Source organism: Procambarus clarkii, chromosome 6 (genome assembly GCF_040958095.1).
Source record: "Procambarus clarkii isolate CNS0578487 chromosome 6, FALCON_Pclarkii_2.0, whole genome shotgun sequence".
Classification (NCBI taxonomy): domain Eukaryota; kingdom Metazoa; phylum Arthropoda; class Malacostraca; order Decapoda; family Cambaridae; genus Procambarus; species Procambarus clarkii.
Genome location: NC_091155.1, coordinates 36,054,562 through 36,075,024, shown reverse-complemented (window position 1 = coordinate 36,075,024; position 20,463 = coordinate 36,054,562). Strand labels below are relative to the sequence as shown.

The 20,463-nt window shown below is 47.6% G+C and overlaps 1 protein-coding gene across 1 annotated transcript; it reads right to left on the bottom strand.

Moving 5' to 3' along the window:
• Nucleotides 1–6,732: 6,732 nt before the first annotated feature.
• On the bottom strand, nt 6,733–7,914 carry LOC138356002 (piggyBac transposable element-derived protein 4-like). The gene has a single exon (XM_069311551.1). The coding sequence runs from the start codon at nt 7,912–7,914 to the stop codon at nt 6,733–6,735; it is 1,182 nt and encodes a 393-aa protein (XP_069167652.1).
• Between the last annotated feature and the right edge of the window lie 12,549 nt (nt 7,915–20,463).

Genomic DNA, 20,463 nt, shown 5'->3' with positions numbered 1-20,463 from the left:
TATCCAGCTATAGGCAGAGACACTTGGTGAGTTGAGCAGTAAGGTGACTTGGTCGTGTTTACATATGTTGTGTGATGATCAGGGGCAGTCAAGTTGTAGGGTTCTCGAATTCTTGGATGATGACTCACTTTGCATATTAAACTGGAACATTTTAATTGAATTGCTAAATTATGATACTTCATGGGAAATATAATTATGAATTTATTATTTAAATGGTGTTTAACTTTGTTCCCTAGAGATTTGAGTTGAGGTGAGAAAGCCTCTGTGGTTACTGGTTTCATGATATTAACGAGTACATGTTTGGAGTTGATACATGGTACAGAGGGAACATACTAATAATGAACTCATGATAACATCTTTTGAGAATTTTGTGATACAGACAAGTTCCATTCCTTGTCTTGTATGTAATGATCATGAATGGATGGTGGCAGCATTTCGTCTCCTACTATCTACTTTCTACTTCTACTAGCTACTCTTCTACTTCTACCTATCTACACCTCTCCCTCCACCCCTCTCTGAACTCTCACTTTCAACTAATGACCCTCCTCGCTCCTCCCACCTCTCTCCCTCTCACCCCAAACCCTCACTAATTACTTCACTATTCATTTCTTTCCTTTCGTTTTCTCTTATACGTTTGTGGCAATGATTCTGTATTCTAGAGTTCTCTCTAGAGTTTCGGGTAACTGATCCAGTTACGACGCCTTGTAGTCTTAGCACCTAGGTAGTCGAATACCTAGGTTACAAGGTGTTGAACGAGAGAGGTTGCCTTAGGAACTCTGGAGGGTGCTCTAGAATAGTTAGCTAACTGGGGACGGGATAACGGACTAGAGAGAGCTGTTTCCCCCGGCCTCGTTAGTTAACTGGGGGGTGGAATAATGGACAAGATAGAGCTATTTCCCCCACCCCCCCGTTACAAGAGAGTGAGAGAGAGAGAGAGAGAGAGAGAGAGAGAGAGAGAGAGAGAGAGAGAGAGAGAGAGAGAGAGAGAGAGAGAGAGAGAGAGAGAGAGAGAGAGAGAGAGAGAGAGTGAGAGAGAGAGAGAGAGTGAGAGAGAGAGAGTGAGAGAGAGAATGAGAGAGAGAGAGTGAGAGAGAGAGAGAGTGAGAGAGAGAGAGAGAGAGAGAGAGAGAGAGAGAGAGAGAGAGAGAGAGAGAGAGAGAGAGAGAGAGAGAGAGAGAGAGAGAGAGAGAGAGAGAGAGAGAGAGAGAGAGAGATAGGGACACAAGGTAAGACAAAATCCTGCAGTCTAGGAAAGACTGCAGGATCCATGGTAGGTCAAGTTGAGCTCCCGGCTGCAATTCCTTTAACCATGTCGTAGCTCAGTCAATTAAGGTGCGTCTGGGATCCTCTTGGACGTAGGTTTGAATCCTCATCGCGGCCCTTGTGGATTTGTTCACTAAAGAAATTGTTTATGACTTTTGTTAGACTAAAGCTGGAATATGCAGCGGTTGTATGGAGTCCATATCTTAAGAAGCACATCAACTGGAAAAGGTGCAACGACATGCCACTAAGTGGCTCCCAGAACTGAAGGACAAGAGCTACAAGGAGAGGTTAGAGGCATTAAATATGTAAAAATTAGAAGATAGAAGAAAGAGAGGCGATATGATCACTACATACAAAATAGTAACAGAAATTGATAAAATTGATAGGGAAGAATTCCTGAGACCTGGAACTTCAAGAACAAGAGGTCATAGATTTAAACTAGCGAAACAAAGCTGCCGGAGAAATATAAGAAAATTCACTTTTGTAAACAGAGTGGTAGACGGGTGGAACAAATTAGGTGAGAAGGTGGTGGAGGCCAAGACCGTCAGTAGTTTTAAAGCGTTATAGGACAAAGAGTGCTGGGAAGACGGGACACCACGAGCGTAGCTCTCATCCTGTAACTACACTTAGGTAATTACTAACATTTCTCCTACAACAATACTGTTTGTGGTGTTATTCCACTATATATATATACACATTATATATAAGGTGTTGAATTTGACCGAAAAGGTAAGATTAATAATTCTAACGCGAATCTTCTCAATATTTCTTATGTTTTTCTTATGTTATACACATCAAAAAGTCAACGCCAGCAATCAACAGCCAATTAATGCACAACTATATTCTACCTACTTCAAGACCCCAAACCATGGAAGCAGCAAGAGGAAGTATGGGCCAATGCAACCCGTTCTCGCACTTTCTTACAGTCAATATTGACTTACTAAATAAGTGCATATGTGACATACTAATTTATTGTGAATATTTTAGCTTATCTTGAAAAGCTTCATAGAAAACACCGACCTTACCTAACCTTCTTATTATGTTAAGATAAGCATCTTATTGCTTCGTAATTACAATTATTACTTAACCTATTATAGGTATAGGTTAAGTAATAATTGTAATTATCACCTTCTTAGTATGTTAAGATAAGCATCTTATTGCTTCGTAATTACAATTATTGTAATTGTCACCTTCTTAGTATGTTAAGATAAGCATCTTGTTGCTTCGTAATTACAATTATTACTTAACCTATACCTATAATAGGTTAAGTAATAATTGTAATTACGAAGCAATAAGATGCTTATCTTAACATACTAAGAAGGTTAGGTGAGGTCGGTGTTTTCTATGAAGCTTTTCAAGATAAGCTAAAATATTCACAATAAATTAGTATGTCACATATGCAAGTATTTCATAAGTCAATATTGACTATACAAAAGTGCGAGAACGGGTTGGCCAATAGGCCTTCTGCAGTTACTTCCATTCATATGTTCACTTATCCAATTTATACCCATTGTTTTCGTGTTCTGTCTTGTGTTTGTCACCTCACGCAAAACTTTTGTACCATATCACCTTATCCAATAGAGTATAAGTACGAAGAATTTGTGTGTAAATTAAGTCTTTGAAAATGTAATACGAATCATGAAACGCGTTCAGGCGTCAGACAATTAAAAAATGAATTTCTGAGAATTGTTATTTTTATTACCACCGATAGTGAAGAAAAACATAAGAAATATTGAGAAGATTCGTGTTAGAATTATTAATCTTACCTTTTCGGTCATTAATCTTACCTTTTCGGTCATATTCAACAACATATGTTTACAAGAAAGACTGCTACCAAAATATACTAATATTATATATAAGTATCTACATGTTTTATTCACCATAACTGTACAACTAAGCTGGTATGATGTCCAAACAGCATAGTGGCCACTGCGTGACAAGTCACACAGCAGCCAGCAGACGACAGCCTCACCCACTCCCTCACCAAAATGGTTCCTCCCAACAAACTCCTTTTGCAATTATTTTACTCTATACACACGTTATATATAAATATCTATATTTATGTTCACCACAGTTAACCACTAAGCTAGTATCGTGATTCCAGGCAATAACATGTCGCCACACACCAGCCAGCAGACAAAGCTATCTCCCTCCCTCACCAACAACACTCCTCCTCCCACATTGCTAATTCTCACCACAATCCTGCTATTATCGTAATCCTGGTCACTAAATCATGTAAATGAATAATTTTCCACATGTTTATTTTGTAATGGAACATGAGAAGTCGTTTGAAGAATTTTAGATGGACGAAATAATGGCTGTGTGCTGAGGATAGCACTCTGAACATCTTGAACAGCATTTATTCACTGATATCTGAAAACTGTACAGTTTTTATCACAGTCAGGCTCCTCTGTAATACTATCATGGCTAAATAATACCAGATACACATATATTTGGACATTCTTAGGTGATGCTGTGGTCACAAGCTGAACAGCAATGCTGTTAGCTCATGCTGCATGCACCAGCCTTGGGTTGTCACTCAGTACTGAGGCTCTTACGCTCAGGAATGTTGCCCACGATTTTTTTTTAAATAGCGTCTGTTTAGGAGAGCCCTGAGGAAGCTGATGTGAACCCCGTGTAGTCGCGGGAGTTTTGAAGGATACGCTATACCTATAAGATCCCTGAGGCCCGTTGCACACCACCCGTTGAGAGCCTCAAGGTGCGTTGCGCAGTGCAATGGTTAATCAACCAAATAACGCACATGTAAACATACATTACAATTTAAAGTATATCACACTTGCCATCTAAAAGGGCAGTGCACAGTTACAAACCCGTTAAGATTTCAACTTAGATTCAACAGAGCAGAAGACGTTGTTAAACACATATGGCAAAATCTTACTGAAGCGACCATACAAGTCATAAATACTCATACTCCGCCCAAGTAAAACAGAAACAAGCAACACTTAATGGGCCAGCCAGAGGCTTAGGGCCCGCACAGGAATATCCCTGCAAAAAAAAACAAAAAAATCTACCAGGGAAGGCACCCAGAAAGGTAGGCAAAACAAAACAGACCACTGTCTGGTTGACAAATATGATCTATGTCCTCAAAAGAGCAAAAGAGCTCTCCCTTTCCCCCATGGAGGGGCAGCCAACTCTGGTGAGCCCGGCAACTCACCATCCAGTTCTGGAATGATGAAAACCGCTGATTAGAGGGAGGGATGGGTTCAGGGAGTCTCTGGGGCTCACCCAGAAACTGGCATTTCCTTACATTCAATACTGGTTTTCTGAGGGTAACCCCGTCGGCTCCCTGAAGCTAGCTACCCCACAGAGCAGGAAAAACAGGGACTTACCCAGGGGGCATCAGCACTGCAGGTCTCAATGTGAGGAAGAGAGAGACAGCCACAACAGGAAAGCATCACAAGGCCGCAGAGCGCCCGGGACATTCACGAGATACCTGGCGGCCAGGACCCTGTTTGGCCTCCTAAACCTCCATACCCGAATATCGTCCCAAGACATATTGCCAAAGACAGCCGAAAGAGCGGCATACTTCCTAACATCATGGGCACAAGCGTAGACCGTAGGCTAGCTAGACTTAATGACACTGCAGGCAACCTGTAACACACAAGCCCTGGAACAAGGACCCAGGGAAACCGGATTAACCCAGAGTGCGTCCACTGACATAGAACTGGTGGCCCTATACGTAGCAGTGTAAAGCCTCCACCAGACACAACATGTGATGTACCCCAGACCTAACCAAACAAGCATCCACAACCAATGGACCCCTCTGGAAGCCCACAGTCTCATTCTTCGCCAGAAAAGGAGGAGGCAACTGCAAATGAACAAAATGACCACCAGGATCCGAAATAAAAACAAAACCCCTGGCGCCGGAGAAGAGTATGAAGCTTCCCAACCCAACCCCCAGAGGACAAACCTCAGAGCCACAGTACTGAGTAACCAAACCAACAAAAACAAAGCTGTCCAGAAGCAATCATGAACCGAAGGGGCCACTACAAACCGAGGGGAAGAGAGAAAGGATACCTGGTTGATACCTGGATGAAGGGGTTCTGGGAGTTCTTCTACTCCACCAAGCCCGGCCCGAGGCCAGGCTTGACTTGTGAGAGTTTGGTCCACCAGGCTGTTACTTGGAGCGGCCCGCAGGCCCACATACCCACCACAGCCCAGTTGGTCCGGAAAATCTTTAAGAAAACAGTCTAGTTTTCTCTTGAAGATGTCCAGGGTTGTTCCGGCAATATTTCTGATGCTCGTTGGGAGGACGTTGAACAGCCGCGGACCTCTGATGTTTATACAGTGTTCTCTGATTGTGCCTATGGCACCTCTGTGTCTTCACTGGACCTCTGATGTGTATACAGTGTTCTCTGATTGTGCCAATGGCACCTCTGCTCTTCACTGGTTCTATTCTTCATTTTATTCCATATCGTTCACTCCAGTACGTTGTTATCTTACTGTGTAGATTAGGGACCTGGCCCTCCAGTATTTTCCATGTGTATATTATTTGGTATCTCTCTCGTCTCCTTTCTAGTGAGTACATTTGGAGAGCTTTGAGACGATCCCAAAAATTTAGGTGCTTTATCTCGTGTATGTGTGCCGTATATGTTCTCTGTATTCCCTCTATTTAAGCAATCTCTCCTGCTCTGAAGGGGGAAGTGAGTACTGAGCAGTACTCAAGACGGGACAACACTAGTGACTTGAAGAGTACAACCATCGTGATATGGGATCCCTGGATCTGAAAGTTCTCGTAATCCATCCTATGATTTTTCTGGCTGACGCAATATTTGCTTGGTTATACTCCCTAAACGTTAAATCATCGGACATCATTATTCCCAAATCCTTGACATGCTGTTTACCTATTATGGGCAGATTTGATTGTGTTTTATACCCTGTATGATGTTTCAGGTCCTCATTTTTGCCGTACCTGAGTACCTGGAATTTATGGCTGTAACCCTTTAACTGCGCGGCCCATAAGTATGACACCCCCCCCAGTGCACAAGAAATAAAATCTCAGGAAAAAATTCTTTTTTGTTCTGAAAGTGTTAAAAACCCCTCCCTGTATATGGGTATAGCAACGGAATTTCGAAATTGTACTTACTTTGGCAGCTATGGGGTCCGAAAGGTGAGGCGTGACGTCATCATTCCCCGTGCGCCCGTTCAGTATGCTCCCGGGGCTGGTGGGGCGACCGGGGCGGGGCATGCGAGTTGCCGTGAATATATTTTTGCAAAATTTTTGCGCACATTTCCAAATACAATTTATGACATTTTACGTGCCGAACCGATGTATGGTAAACACGTACACCATATTATGGCAGTAGAAAATCCGTACTGTCCGTAGACACTGTGTTACGTGCATCACAAAAAAAGTACACTTATCCTGCACTTATTTCTAATATATCATGCAGATATATTTATATTTACATTATATATACACACTGTACAGTATCACACACTATACACTCAGTACTCCGCGAATGTGTGATATGCTGCGAAACAGCCAACGGGGCAGAGTGGCACCTTGCACTCCACGCACCAGGTGCTGATGCATCTACGCTTTTGTGGTCTGCGTGTGGTGTTCCTGCAGACTATGCATGCACGTTTACCCTTCTCCCGTGATGCTGTGCCTGGCATATACTCCAGCATTTGAACCCCGAAGTTCTCATTCCCCCGCAGTCTGTCTGGAGCTGCGTGTGGCATTGTTGCTTGCACCCCGCAGGGTACTACGGAGCCCTCCTTGCCATACTTTACCAGCAGCTGTGACACAACGCTGGCACTGAAGGTACGTATAGACGGTTTCCTGCCGGACTTCACCAGGTACGTATTGTAGCAGTTGAGCACTGCAACATCCATGAGGTGGAAGAGGAACTTTTTCGTCCACTTCACTGACCTGTGCACGCACTCCACACCACCTAGCATCATGTCACACTTATCGACGAGGCGCATGTTCATGTTATAGTCTATGACACAGTCCGGCTTGTACATGGGGTTGTGTGTCTGAAAATTGTCCTTGCCAGTGTCCAACATGGCACCGGTGTGAATTGTTGTCAGCATATTCACTTCGTGTCTGTCCTTCCACTGCACTGACAGCATATTGTCACACTTGCGCAGCTGGCACTCACCCACACCTATACCTATACCGAATATTGGCATTTCCTTCCTGATGAGCTTCACAGTGCCACATACGCCGGTGTTGTGGGCGAGGAGGTATTTGGTCAACAGGGGGCTGGTGTAATAGTTGTCAGTGAACAGTATATGGCGCTTGTTCAGCCACGGCTCCATCAGGGATTTTACGACACTGCCGGAGAACCCGTGTTCATCTTGAACTGGTATGTCGACGTCTGTACTGGAATACAAGATCATGTCCAGGACGATATCAGTCTCACAATCGCACAGCACAAAAAACTTGAGGCCAAAACAGTGCCGCTTGGAAGGGATGTACTGCTTGAATGCCAGTCTGCCCTTGAACAATACAAGCGACTCGTCGATAACGACATTCTGTCCAGGTACAAAATAATCCCTGAACTTCCCTCTCAGGTCGCTGAATACCTTGCGTACCTTCCACAGTCTATCATGTCTGTCCTCGTTTGCATTGTTTTCGAAATGCAGGCACCTCGGAATCAACAGGAACCTATCCCGCGACATATACCGGTTGAAGATGGGCGATGGAACAAGGCTGTCTTTGTTCCAATAGACCTAGACGACAGCTTTCTCGGAGTATTTCATCATCATACACAGGGCGAGAAACACGTACATCTCGTCGATTGTCGTATCCTTCCATCGCGTGAGGCGTGAGGCAGGTAATATGCCGCCGTCTATGAAGGTGTGGGCGTATGTGTTTGTCTTGGTCACAAGATGAGCCATATCTTGAGATGATTTCGGGGCTTTAGTGTCCCCGCGGCCCGGGGAATACATTGAATACATTGAATACATTGTCGAAATATGCCTGGAAATATTCCATGTCTGCCATATTATCACCGGTATACAGGAATAAAGCTGTAACACCAACGTCGGTATCATCAAACGTTGGTATTTGAGGGACAAATGTGGCGCATTCCTCCCACACAAGTACACCAGGGGGTTTGGTGTTGGTGCCAACACCACCACGGGCACCAAAACCACGGCTACGTCGTCTGCTGCTGCTTCTGGAGCTGCGTGAGGGTATGCTTGGCGCTGAGGCAGATTTCCGTACCGAAGGCCTACCATGAACACCTGATGTTGAGGGCCCACTGTCGTCATGCTGGGAGACACGCTGCCGCCTGCCTCTACGTGTTGCTGAAGTAGCAAAACCCCGCCTGGTACCACCCCCACTGCTAGTTCTGGGGTCATCCACACTACTCGTATCAGAGTCAATGTCGCTGAACCCCGAGAAAGATTCGTCACATGTACTGTCACTGAATAATGAACTAGCATCTGGGGACATACATGATGGTGGTGATGATAACGGTGTTGACCCAGGGCGGCGAGACAGGCCGAGCGAGGAGCGTGTACCGTACACGCTCGCCACATCATCCACTTCTGTTTCCCCCTTCACTCATATCAGACCTCTGTGTCAGATCTTTCTCTGGATCATAGTCCAGTCCATCATCCATAGCACCGTCGTCGTACAATATATCGCGAATTTACTCCTCAGAGAGTCATTTTCCATGACCGCGGGTCGCCGTGGAACGGGAGCTCATTGACAATGCGTCAGACATGGTTGCTGCTTGGGAACTGGGGCTCCCCACGGCCGCGAGGCACGCTGGGATTTTTTTTCAAGATGGCAGACGATCAGTGGGGCCCCCAGCCATCCAATCCATACTCGCGTCACCGCGGGCTACTGTTAAATTGCACATGAAAAATACAAACACCCGGAGGCGCGTTGCGCAGTTAAAGGGTTAAACATCATGTTATTTTCTGCTGCCCAATCGAAAACTTTGTTGATATCTGCTTGTAATTTTTCCATGTCTTCAGCAGAGGTAATTTTCATGCTGATTTTTGTGTCATCTGCGAAGGATGACACGAAGCTGTGACTTGTATTTTTATCTATATCTGATATGAAAATAAGGAACAGCAGTGGTGCAAGGACTGTACTTTGAGGTACAGAGCTTTTAAGCGCACTTGGACTTGATTTTATTTGATTGACTGTTACTCTTTGTGTTCTGTTCGACAGGAAATTGAGTATCCAGCGTCCTACTTTACCAGTTATTCCCATTGACCTCATTTTGTGTACAATCACTCCATGGTCACATTTGTCGAATGCCTTTGCAAAGTCTGTGTATACCACATCTGCATTTTGCTTTTCTTCTAGAGCTTCTGTGATTTTGTCATAGTGACTGAGTAACTGTGACAGACAGGATCTTCCCGCTCTAAATCCATGTTGTCCTGGGTTGTGTAACTCATTATTTTCCATAAAACTAGAAATTTTATTCCTAATCGTTCTTTCAAAAACTTTTATGTGTGATGTTAGTACAACTGGCCTATAATTTTTTGCCAAGGCTTTATTCCCCCCTTGTGCATAGGAGCTATATCTGCAGATTTAAGTGCTGCTGGTATCTTCCCTGTATCTAGGCTCTATTGGATAGTACCCGATCCAGAGATCAAGAAGCCTGAGGTGGCACAAGAGCAGGCCTGAGGTGAAAAAATGCATGAGAAATCTTGTGAAACTGAGCGGAAGTGACATCCACCCTGAACTCAAACTGCAACGGCTCTGCTAATGCTGCACGATAAGAAACGATAGTATTCAGCATGAGATGCCAATCCAGGAAAAGCCAAGAAAAGACAAGACAAGCCTGTCTAACACTGACAAAACCCAATGAAGAGAAAGAAATTGGCAAAAAACCCGCCAAGAAACTTTCTACTGTCATTGAGAAGAAGACCGCAGGTTTAACACCAGCAAAGAAACCACCTAATCACCATACAAATGGTGATACACACATGTCAGAAAGACAAGATGCATATTACAGAGGAATAAATCGAACCAATGAGGTACCTCACCCGCCCGACCTGCTGAAAGAGGCGGAGCTGTGGAAAAACGCCCAGGTTTGGACACCGAGCAAGCAGCGTGGCCAGCAGGAGAGCCCTTCCCCTGATAGGATTCGAGTCGAGCCAGAACTTAGAGCAACAGCTGGGCCGGAGGGAAGAGGTACAGGAATCCTCCACTTTGACCAGTCCTGCCGAAAAGCATCCACCGTGAGAGCCTCGCAGTTGGGGAATGGTGCCACATACAATAGGAGATGCCGAAACCATTCCGACACGAAGAGGTCCACCTCCGGGCGGCTGTATGTCTGGCAAAGCCAAAGGATGGAAGCAGCATCGACCATCCATTCTATGGAAAGAGGAATGAAGCGAGACAGGCCATTTGCCAAGACGTTGGACACACCCTGAATGTTAACAGCGCGGACAGCTAAACCCCAAGAACTCAGCAGAAGAGCTACCCAAAGCAACCAGCTCCAAAGAGCCACAGACCGAAATGACCCCTTTCCCCAGGTTGAGACAGACAACCACGAGGGAGCAGTGCAAATTGAGCTGGATCACCAAGCCGCAAGAAAGCCGAATCCTCCGCAGCACCAGCCACACAGCCACAAACTCCCGCACCATGCTGTAAGTTCAACGCATGGACAGCTGCCAACATTTCTGTCCAGACTGGCGAGCACTGGTCACAAAGTCCCAACCACCAGACAAGGTGTCCGTGAACACATCGAGCAATGGAGGCAGAAGGTGTCATGGTACTAAACCCCGAAAAACCCAGAGGAAGCCGGTGACACAGCAACTGGCGCAGGGCTACCTAGGGTTGAACTCAGTGATCATGAGTGGCAAAAAGAAGGTGCCCTCAGGATACCAGAACAGCCTCCAAAGCCTCCAGCCTCCGAAGATACCCTGCCCAATGGATAAACCAGAAGAGCAAATTTTAGGCTCCTTTACAATTGCTCGAGCAACCGCCGATTGATCCAGGTCCCCCTCAAAAACAGCCGACGGAAGGACTGCAACCGGAGCAAGATTGCAGGAGAGAGAGAAAGGGACACAGTCTGAGAATCCGACACAAGGTCCAGACAAGTCCAAACCTGGGACAGAACCAACTGGGTCTTCACCAGTTCACCAGGAACCCGAACCTGGCATGCTGGGATAGACCCAGATCCCTGGCTAACAGACAGGCAGACTGGTTGGGAGCCCACACCAACCAGTTGTTGAGGTAGGCCAAGACCCGAAGCCGCAAGACCTAGCAGACAAAGACGGGCCACCAAGACCCGAAGACCAAGCAGACGAAGACGGGGCACCAAGACCCGAATCAAACATTTGAAAATGCGAGGTGCCAGATTTAACCCAAAAGAAACAACGAAAGCTACAAGTCTGTCACCCCACAACAAAACCTAACAATTCCCTGAACCCTGGATGGATAGGGACGTGTCAATACTTGTCCTTGAGGTCCAGGGAAATCATCCAAGCACCCGGATCAAGAACGAACTGGACCTGGGACAACGTAGTCATTCAAAAAGAAGGGCAAGGAATCAACCAGTTCAGGTGAGACAAGTCCAGAATGAGATCCATACAGACATATTTCAGAACTTGAAACAGGCAAGAAACCCATTTGAGAGATGAGGTCTTTTCAACCACGCCCAAGCGAACCCACTCCGTGATGACCCGACAGATGGACAAGGAAAAGGCCTGACCTCCAGAAGGGAGGAAGGTCTGCCTAACGCCACTGAAGGCCACAAAAATTATCCCAAAAGCCCACGAATCATGGAACCAAGCGCAAGCAAAAGCAAAAAGAGCCATCCTTCCCCCATCTCCCCGTCAATGGGGTAACCCTAGAAAGACCCAACATGAACCCCCGAGAGTCCAACCTCCCTCCGTGCAGAGGGAACACCATTCATGCCGACCAGGCAAAGAAGGCACCAGGAGCACCATCTACTCAGAAATGGGCACCACAGGTCTACCCTGACGCCACTAAGCCCACTTCCATGGAGGATCGGTGGAAACAGCTTCAGCAAAACGAGACAACGCAGAAGCAGTCAAGACAAAGGCCCAAGCCGAGGGCCCCCACCCTGTGTCTCTGCATCGTCTGAATGCCAATCTAAAGACAGTTCCAGAAGACCAAAGAAACTCAAGACAAAAGGCCAAATGATCATGAGTCCGAAAGAGAGGGGACCTGAGCATGCAAGTGAACCAGATCTGCAGTCCAAGGAAGTGCAGGATCGAAGAGGCACTCATTGAGAAACTCCGGAGAGGCCCCCAAGAACACCTGCAACACCGTGGAAACCTCCCGCCACTTGCGGGTATGACAAAAGCTACACCAAGCCCCAAGCAAGAAGAAAGGACAGTCTGCCAGCCAGGAAGACTCTGAAACCTCGTAACACACCCAATACGGGGAAGAAGAGCCGGATCTATTACCGAGGCGTAAACCGGGTCCCACAGGAGGTAAGCACTGAGTGCCTCTTAAACCTCTGCAGAGGAAATCTGAGCAGAAGAAAACCTCCAGAAAGATGAATCTGAGGAACCCAAAGGCACCTGGGGGAGGGAAGGGGGGGTGGGCAGAATCCAGGAGAAACGCTTCAAAGAAAGGAGTCTGCTGGGTCGACTCAGAAGCCTCGGCAGGAATGAGAGCCTCAACCACCTTCGCACCTGAATCAAAAGGGGCATCTTCAGAAGCCACCCGAGCCTCATCCCAAGCTAAACCCTGCCCCAGCTCCGAAACCCTCAGACGTTTGGGAGCTGGAAGCAGGGGGGAAACAGCAGGGCAAACCATCCCCCACCTGGTAAGGAAGAAGAGGCATGGACTGAACCAAGGCCGAAGTGACCAACGCCCCCAAATTTGAGTCCCTAAAACCAAAGTGGGGCAGCTCCGGGGCTTCCAAGTGGGCAACCAACCTGACTCATTCCAATAGAGAGAACTGTTCATGCAATGTGGCAGCTGCCTGATCCCATAGAATGTCAAATAAGGAATAAGTAAATTGGAGCACAAGTAGGAAACAAGTCCTGCAAGACTATGGGTCGAAGGTATCACTGACCCAACAGGCAGCATGGCGGAGGCAGTATGAATGATCATCACCCTGAGGCAGGGCCAACGAACAACCCTTAAAGTTGCACAAGGCATGAGTGGGCTCAGAAGAAGTATTCATACCTTTAGATGATTTCGGGACTTAGTGTCCCCACGGCCTGGTCGTCGACAAGCCCTCCTCATTGCTGGACTGGTCAACCAGGCTGTTGGATGTGGCAACTCACAGCCTGGTTGATCAGGTATCCTTTGGAGATGTTTGTCAAGTTCTCTGTTGAACACTGTGAAGAGTCGGCCAGTTATGCTTTTTATGTGTAGTGGAAGCATGTTGAACAGTCTTAGGCCTCTGATGTTGATAGAGTTCTCTTTCAGAGTACCTACTACACCTATATTTTTCAATAGGGGTATTCTGCACATCCTGCCATGCCTTCTGGTCTCATGTGGTGTTATTTCTGTATGCAGGTTTGGGACCAGCCCCCTCTACTACATGGTATAACTAAGCCCATAGGTGTTTTCCAGGGCTCATTGGGTGAATAAGCCCTACAGGAAGCCCAGGCACTGGGGCCAGTTAAGCTGGTAAGCTGGCAAACAAATTGACACCAAGCAGCTGGTATAAAGCCTCGGGGGCATTAGAGGAGTACCACCACCACACCTTAGGCATAGTCTAATGAAGAACCAGGCAGGACTCCTCCACTAAAGAGGCAAAAAACGCCAACAAAATTAGAAAACACGATAAAGCTCCCAAAACTCCACAACAGCTAACGGCTTAAGCAGGCTGCGCCAGCCGCAGTGTGCCCCATCAGCCGATAAACACTTCCCTACCAGGGGCAAGGCAAAAAGCACAAGACCTCCAACTGACCCTAAGGGTGAGGACTACCACAAGCAAGGAAGTCCTCTAATGGGGAGCGTTTCCAGTACGCCCCAGGAAAGATAACCCTCACCACACAAGGGCAATACTCACAGAGTGCCTAAGGAAGGTGTCCCTAAATGCATACAGCTCCAGTACCCAGGAACTCCAGGCCAGCACACATACAAGTGCAATAACAGCTGTATAAGACAAAAATTCCAGAACAGGAAATTGATCATACCCGGGTTCACTTGAGCCAGCTTCCCCTCACCCTGTGGGGAAGGGGTGGTTCTGATGACGGGGGTGGGGGGGGGGGGGCTAGTTAAAGGAAGTGTTATTTGTTTGTCTTCTTTATAGGGAAGTTCTTTTGTTCTTTTTGAGAACGTAGGTCGTATTTTTTAACCAGACAGTGGTCTGTTTTGTTTCACCTACTTTTCTTGCCTTCACTGGTCGATGGCAAGTATGACATACTGTACTTTAAATGTAAAGTTTTCATGGGCCATTGCTCCCTGCACCTCTCTGAGGGGGCAAGGTTCTGGTTCTGGTCCCTGGTAGGCAACAAGAACTCGTGACTGATGACCCTAAATAGGATAGCACTATATCAGTGGGATAGCTTCAGGGAGCCAACATGGCTCCCCACACTAAAGTCCAGTTGCTTTTATAAATTACACCTTGTATTTCCATTATGTTATTAATCTAAATAAACTACTATATTGTTGCTAGAACTGCATAATGTAATAGTCTATGCTAGTCATCCTCAAGTGTCACCTTTTTTGCATTCATTTGTCATTTTCCATGAATGTTGGCGAGTAAGATGTTGGAGGAGTGAGAGAGGGCTGGCTGAGCGTGGCACCAGAACTGAGGCGCAACCCAGTATGGTGCAAAGCATCAAGACGGCGAAGAGTAGAAGGAGAAGCAGACGAGTAAGCAGGGCAACCATAATCGAGCTTAGACAGGACGAGAGAGGAATGTAAAGCAAGGAGAGCGCGCCTATTTGCCCCCCAAGAAGTATGGGACAAGACCCGAAGGAGGGTAAGGGCCTTAGAGCACTCAACACGGAGGTAAGAGATATGGGGAGCCCAAGACAAACGAGTGTCAAGGAATAACCCCAAAAGCTTCGCGGAATCTTTGTACTCAAGGGGATGACCATAAAGTGACAAAGAGGGACGAAGAACGACCCGTTTCCGCGAAAAAATCATGGCACAAGTCTTACAAATAGAGAACTTGAAGCCATGATCGGTGGCCCAAGACGACACGGCATCAATTGCAAGTTAAAGCCGGCGCTGAAGGAGAGGCGAATCATCACCCTGACAGCAAAGGGTAAGATCATCGACATAGAGAGCGGAGAAGACACCTGAAGGAAGAGAGGAAAGAAGACCATTGAGGGCAACCAGAAAAACAGTAGTGCTCAGAACACTACCCTGGGGCACACCTTCGTATTGCCGAAAAGAGGCAGAGAGAGCGGTACCAAGGTGCACCCAAAAGGAACGACGAGAGAGGAAGCTGCGGAGAAAGAGAGGGAGATGACCACGAAGGCCAAAAGAATGAAGTTGAGATAGAATATGATATCGCCAAGTGGTGTCGTAAGCCTTTTCCAGGTCAAAAAGGACGGCAACAACGGAGGTCTTCGCAGCAAAAGCAGTACGAATATAGACCTCCAAGTTCACCAGGACATCTGTCGTGCTGCGGCACTTGCAGAAACCAAATTGAGAAGGGGAGAGGTGATGGTGTTCCAGGAACCACATCAGACGAACGTTAACCATACGTTCAAAGAGTTTGCAGACACAACTTGTGAGGGCAATAGGGCGAAAGTCCTTAGGGGAAGTACCCAGAGACCCCGGTTTGCGAACAGGGAGGACAACGGCATCGAACCAGTCCTCAGGGACTGACGACGACTCCCAGATCCGATTTTATAGACTCAGTAAATACTGAGACGTGCACGGAGGGAGATGGCGAAGCATCTCATAATGAATACCATCGGAGCCCGCCGCCGTAGAACCGCAGAGGGCCAGGGCAGAACGAAGTTCAGAGAGAGAGAAGGGATCATTATAGGGAAGCTGAAGACGAGTGCAGAAATCTAAAGGACGAGACTCAAGGACAGGTTTACGAAGAAGGAAAGATTGAGGAAGATGGAGACCAGAGCTAACAGAAGAAAAGTGGGAACCCAGTTCGGAAGCGACCTGCAACGGGTCCACCACAAGAGTATCATGGAGGTGAAGGACCGGTGAAACATCGGGAACGAACTTACCCGCTATCTTGCGGATACGCTTCCAGATCCGGGGCAGAGGAGTTTCGGACGTAATTGTTGAGACATAAGATGCCCAACATTCACATTTAGCCGTACGGATGGCCCTACGGGCCACCGCACTCCCTTTCCAAAAGAAATGAAAAGAATCGGCCGTCTGCCTACGGTGGTGCCTCTTCCAGGCTGCACGCTTACAGCGGACAGCCCGAGCACAATCCGCATTCCACCAGGGAACGCACTTCCGTGGACCCCGAGAGGAAGAGCGAGGAATAGAGCGGAGGGCAGCGTTGAACACAGTGTCATGAAAAAGGAGGAGAGTGCGAGGGAGAGGTCAGAGAGAGCAGCACTGAGGGTAAATAGGTTCCAGTCCGCTTTAGCAAACTGCCACCTAGGAAAAGAGAGGGAAGGGCGAAACGAGAAAAAGGAAACAAGGATAGGGAAATGATCACTGCCATGGAGGTCATCAAGAACCTGCCACGTGAAATCTAAGTAAAGAGAAGAAGAGCAGAGAGAAAGATCAAGACAGGAAAGGGTGCGAGTCCGAGAGTCCAAATGAGTGGGCTCACCAGAATTCAGAAGAGACAGGGAAGAAGAGAGGAGAAACGGCTCAAGAAGGCGACCCCGGATATTCGTCAGAACATCACCCCAAAGAGAATGACGACAATTGAAGTCCCCCAGCAGGAGCACAGACTCCGGCAAGGAGTCCAAGAGGCGTTTCAAATCAGGAAGAGAAAGCGGGACACTCGGGGGGAGATAAATGGAACAAACTGTGTACCATTTCCCCACAAAGATACGAGCAGCAGAACAATAGAGAGGCAAAGGAAAAAGTAAAGGAACAAATGGAACATCAGCGCGAATCAAGAGAGCAGAAGAATTAGAAGCCCCAGCAACGGCCGGGGGGGAGGGGGGGGGAGAGAAAGGAATAGCCACGAAAACGACCAGGACGAGCACCAAGCATCGGCTCCTGGAGACAGACACAAAGGGGCGAAAACCGCGAAATCAGAAGTTGGAGTTCGATAAAATTGGCATAATAACCTCGAACGTTCCATTGAAGAATTGACATCGACGAGAAGGGAAAGGACAACAACATGAGAACAAGGAAGAAACAAAGGTGAAAGAGCAACACAGCACGTTAAAGAATATCAGGGTCAGGATCAGGGTCAGCAAAGTCAGGGTTAGGGGGGCATGGGTAAACTGAGCAAAGACGGAGGGAAGGTAGCGGGAGAACAGATCAGAGGTGGGCGGGCGGGGTCCGGAGGAGGAGGAGGAAGAGGAAGAGACAACGGAGAGGAGCAGTCAAGGACAGCAGCAGGAAGAGAGGGAGTAGAAAGAGGGGAGCGCACCTCAGCAAGAGCAGCAACCAAAAGGGAAGCTGGGGCCAAAGAAACCTCCATAGCAGGAACAGGGGGCACAATCACTGAAATGGGAGGGGAAGGAGCAACAGAGCCAGAAGTAGAGGCTGAGGAAGAAAGCGAAGCCTTCTTACCCACTGGGGAGGAGGAAGGAGAGGAGCCAGGCTTACGCTTCTGACTTAAAGAGACCGGTGTCCCAGTAACTACGTACCGGGCAACGGATTCCAGTGTCTCAACAGAAGCCGAACGAGAGCACACACGACGGCTGTTAGGAGAGCAATGGATATCCGCCTGCACCGACAGGCGGCGGGGAGAGACGATAGATGGAGTATGAGGATGGGAAGGAGGATTGGAGGGAGACGAGGAAGAAGACACAAGAGACATGACAGACTGGGTAGAAAGAAGGGGAACCCCAGACAGAGGACCAGGAGGGGAACCCCTCGGGACAGAATGCAAAGGAACAGAGGAGGGGACAGTGGGCATATCAGGGTCCAAGGCCCGGAAATGGTTGAGAGTCTGAGGAAGGAGGGAAGGACGAGGAGAGGAAGAGCGCAACACGCGAGCATAAGAGACGTTAGCATAAGGCGGGAGCCGGCGAACCTGGCGCCTGGCCTCAGGAAAAGATAAACGCTCCCAGTGCTTCAAGTTGAGGACGGCTGCCTCAAGCTTGTAATGGATACAGGCACGGGAGAAGATAGGATTTGGCCTCACCGCAGTTGAAGTAGCGAGCTTGGGGAGAAGTGCACTCCGACTTAGAGTGACCTTCACCCCCACACAAAGGATTGAGAGAGACAGTCCCAGAGCAGCGGAGGGCACCTGCCCAAACCTCTAGCACTTGTTACAAAGTCGAGGAGAAGGAATATACTCCTGGACAGAGCGCCTAGCACCAGCAAGAATGACATAGGATGGAAGGGTCCTACCATCAAAGGTGATCTTCAAAACACGAAGGTTTTTTTTTTTTTGAGATATATACAAGAGTTGTTACATTCTTGTACAGCCACTATTACGCGTAGCGTTTCGGGCAGGTCCCTGGAATACGATCCCCTGCCGCGAAGAATCGTTTTATGTGTTGACGGCGACGACCACGAGGGGGACGAGTAAAGGACGAGTAAACGAGTCAACCTGGAGGACAGAATGGCCTTGGGCATCAAGGATATGCCGAATATCATCGTGGCAATCCTGGAGATTCCAAACACCGGTTGCAACATGGGGTGGGAGGAGAATAGTGCCAACACTGGCATTCATCCGAACGTTCTTGGAGACCCGAACAGGGATCTCACCAAGGCAAGATAAGGCAGCCAAGCGGGAAGCTGCATCCTGAGAAGGAGCAGCAATGACACGTGTACCGAGACGAGTGGGGTTGAAGGTAACAGACGCATCAACGGAATCTACAAGATGTCGATGGAGGGAGAAATTGTCAGGAGGCGCAGAATCAAGAGGGAGGAGATCAAAGTATTTGGCCCATGAAGCGGGACCAAACAAGGCCTGATACGCGTCAGTACGGGAAGGAATCGAGCGAGTGCGGCCGGGGCGCGAACGGCGTTGAGAACCCCCAGAGAGGGGTCACAACGAGAGACTTAGCCGCACCAGGGGACGAAGTGGTCACTCCTGGGGGCTGGAGGCTCAACCCAACCACAGAGGAGGGAGGGGAGCTGGGGGAAGAAGTCAGGATAATCAAAGGAGGAGCAAGGTCGGGGCCCAACGCAGCGGAGGCTACAGAGCCCGGTCTTCCAAGACAGGCCGACTCGGGGGCTTGGTCGCCCACCCCACGAGCCCGAGAGGGTAAATCAGAAACATTTAACGACATAGGTACGAAGAGTGATAAATTCATCCACGAATGTGCCCCCATACCCACCATGGAGCCACAATTAGAGGCAGGACACCCAACAGGAAGCTATCGCCGATCATGCCGGGGCCCCCTAGGGGAGCGTCGTGAGTATACGCCCCACAAACGCCACCTTAAGAACCGTCAGTCCGTCGAGATCGGGTTCAGCGACGAAAGGGAGATTGACAATAAAAAGTTCCCCTCGCTCGAGACGTTGGGTACAACAGTTCTACGGGTGCAAGAGTATGCCTCCTCAAGCACCCGGGCGTCAAAATAGAAGAAGTCCAAAGAAATAATCCAAAACAAGGAAAAGGTCGGCAGGAAACGACAAGCAGATAGGAGAAGAGGGGGGGGAGAAAAACAAAACATAATGAAAAGGAAAAGCGATCCGGAACAATTAGAGAAGACAGCAGCAGGAGTGCAAGGCCATAAAAGGGGAGAAGACTGTCCCACGGAGCATCACACTCCGGCAGCCAGCCACGAAGCCCCCCTCACGACGCCAACGGGCCGGATGAGGAGGGGGAATACAAGCAGTAATTAAGCCTAGGCTAACTATATTCAATGAAACACTCCCAAAAATATTATAAATTCTAGTCATGGTAATATACTATAAATGAAAAATGCCACATTATAAAATGGGTTAATACAAGTGGCAGTCAGGCTAATATTATTGTCAGATAACATAATTGCCAGTATTCTAGTATAATTGTGTCAGGATAATATATTTACTAGCACGCTAATGTAACTGCCAGTGTCAGGCTAATATAATTGCCAGTCAGGCTAATATTATTGCTAGTTAAGATAATATAATTGCTAGTCAGGGTAATATAATTGCCAGTCAGACTCATTTGATTGAGTCAGCATAATATAATTGCAAGTCAAGCTAATGCAATTATCTGTCAGGATATACGTAATATAATTGCATATCAGTATAATATTATTGCAGGTTAA

What these genes read in the sequence shown, in the direction of transcription:
- LOC138356002 (XM_069311551.1), bottom strand. Translation starts at nt 7,914, where the DNA reads ATGTCGCGGGATAGGTTCCTGTTGATTCCGAGGTGCCTGCATTTCGAA.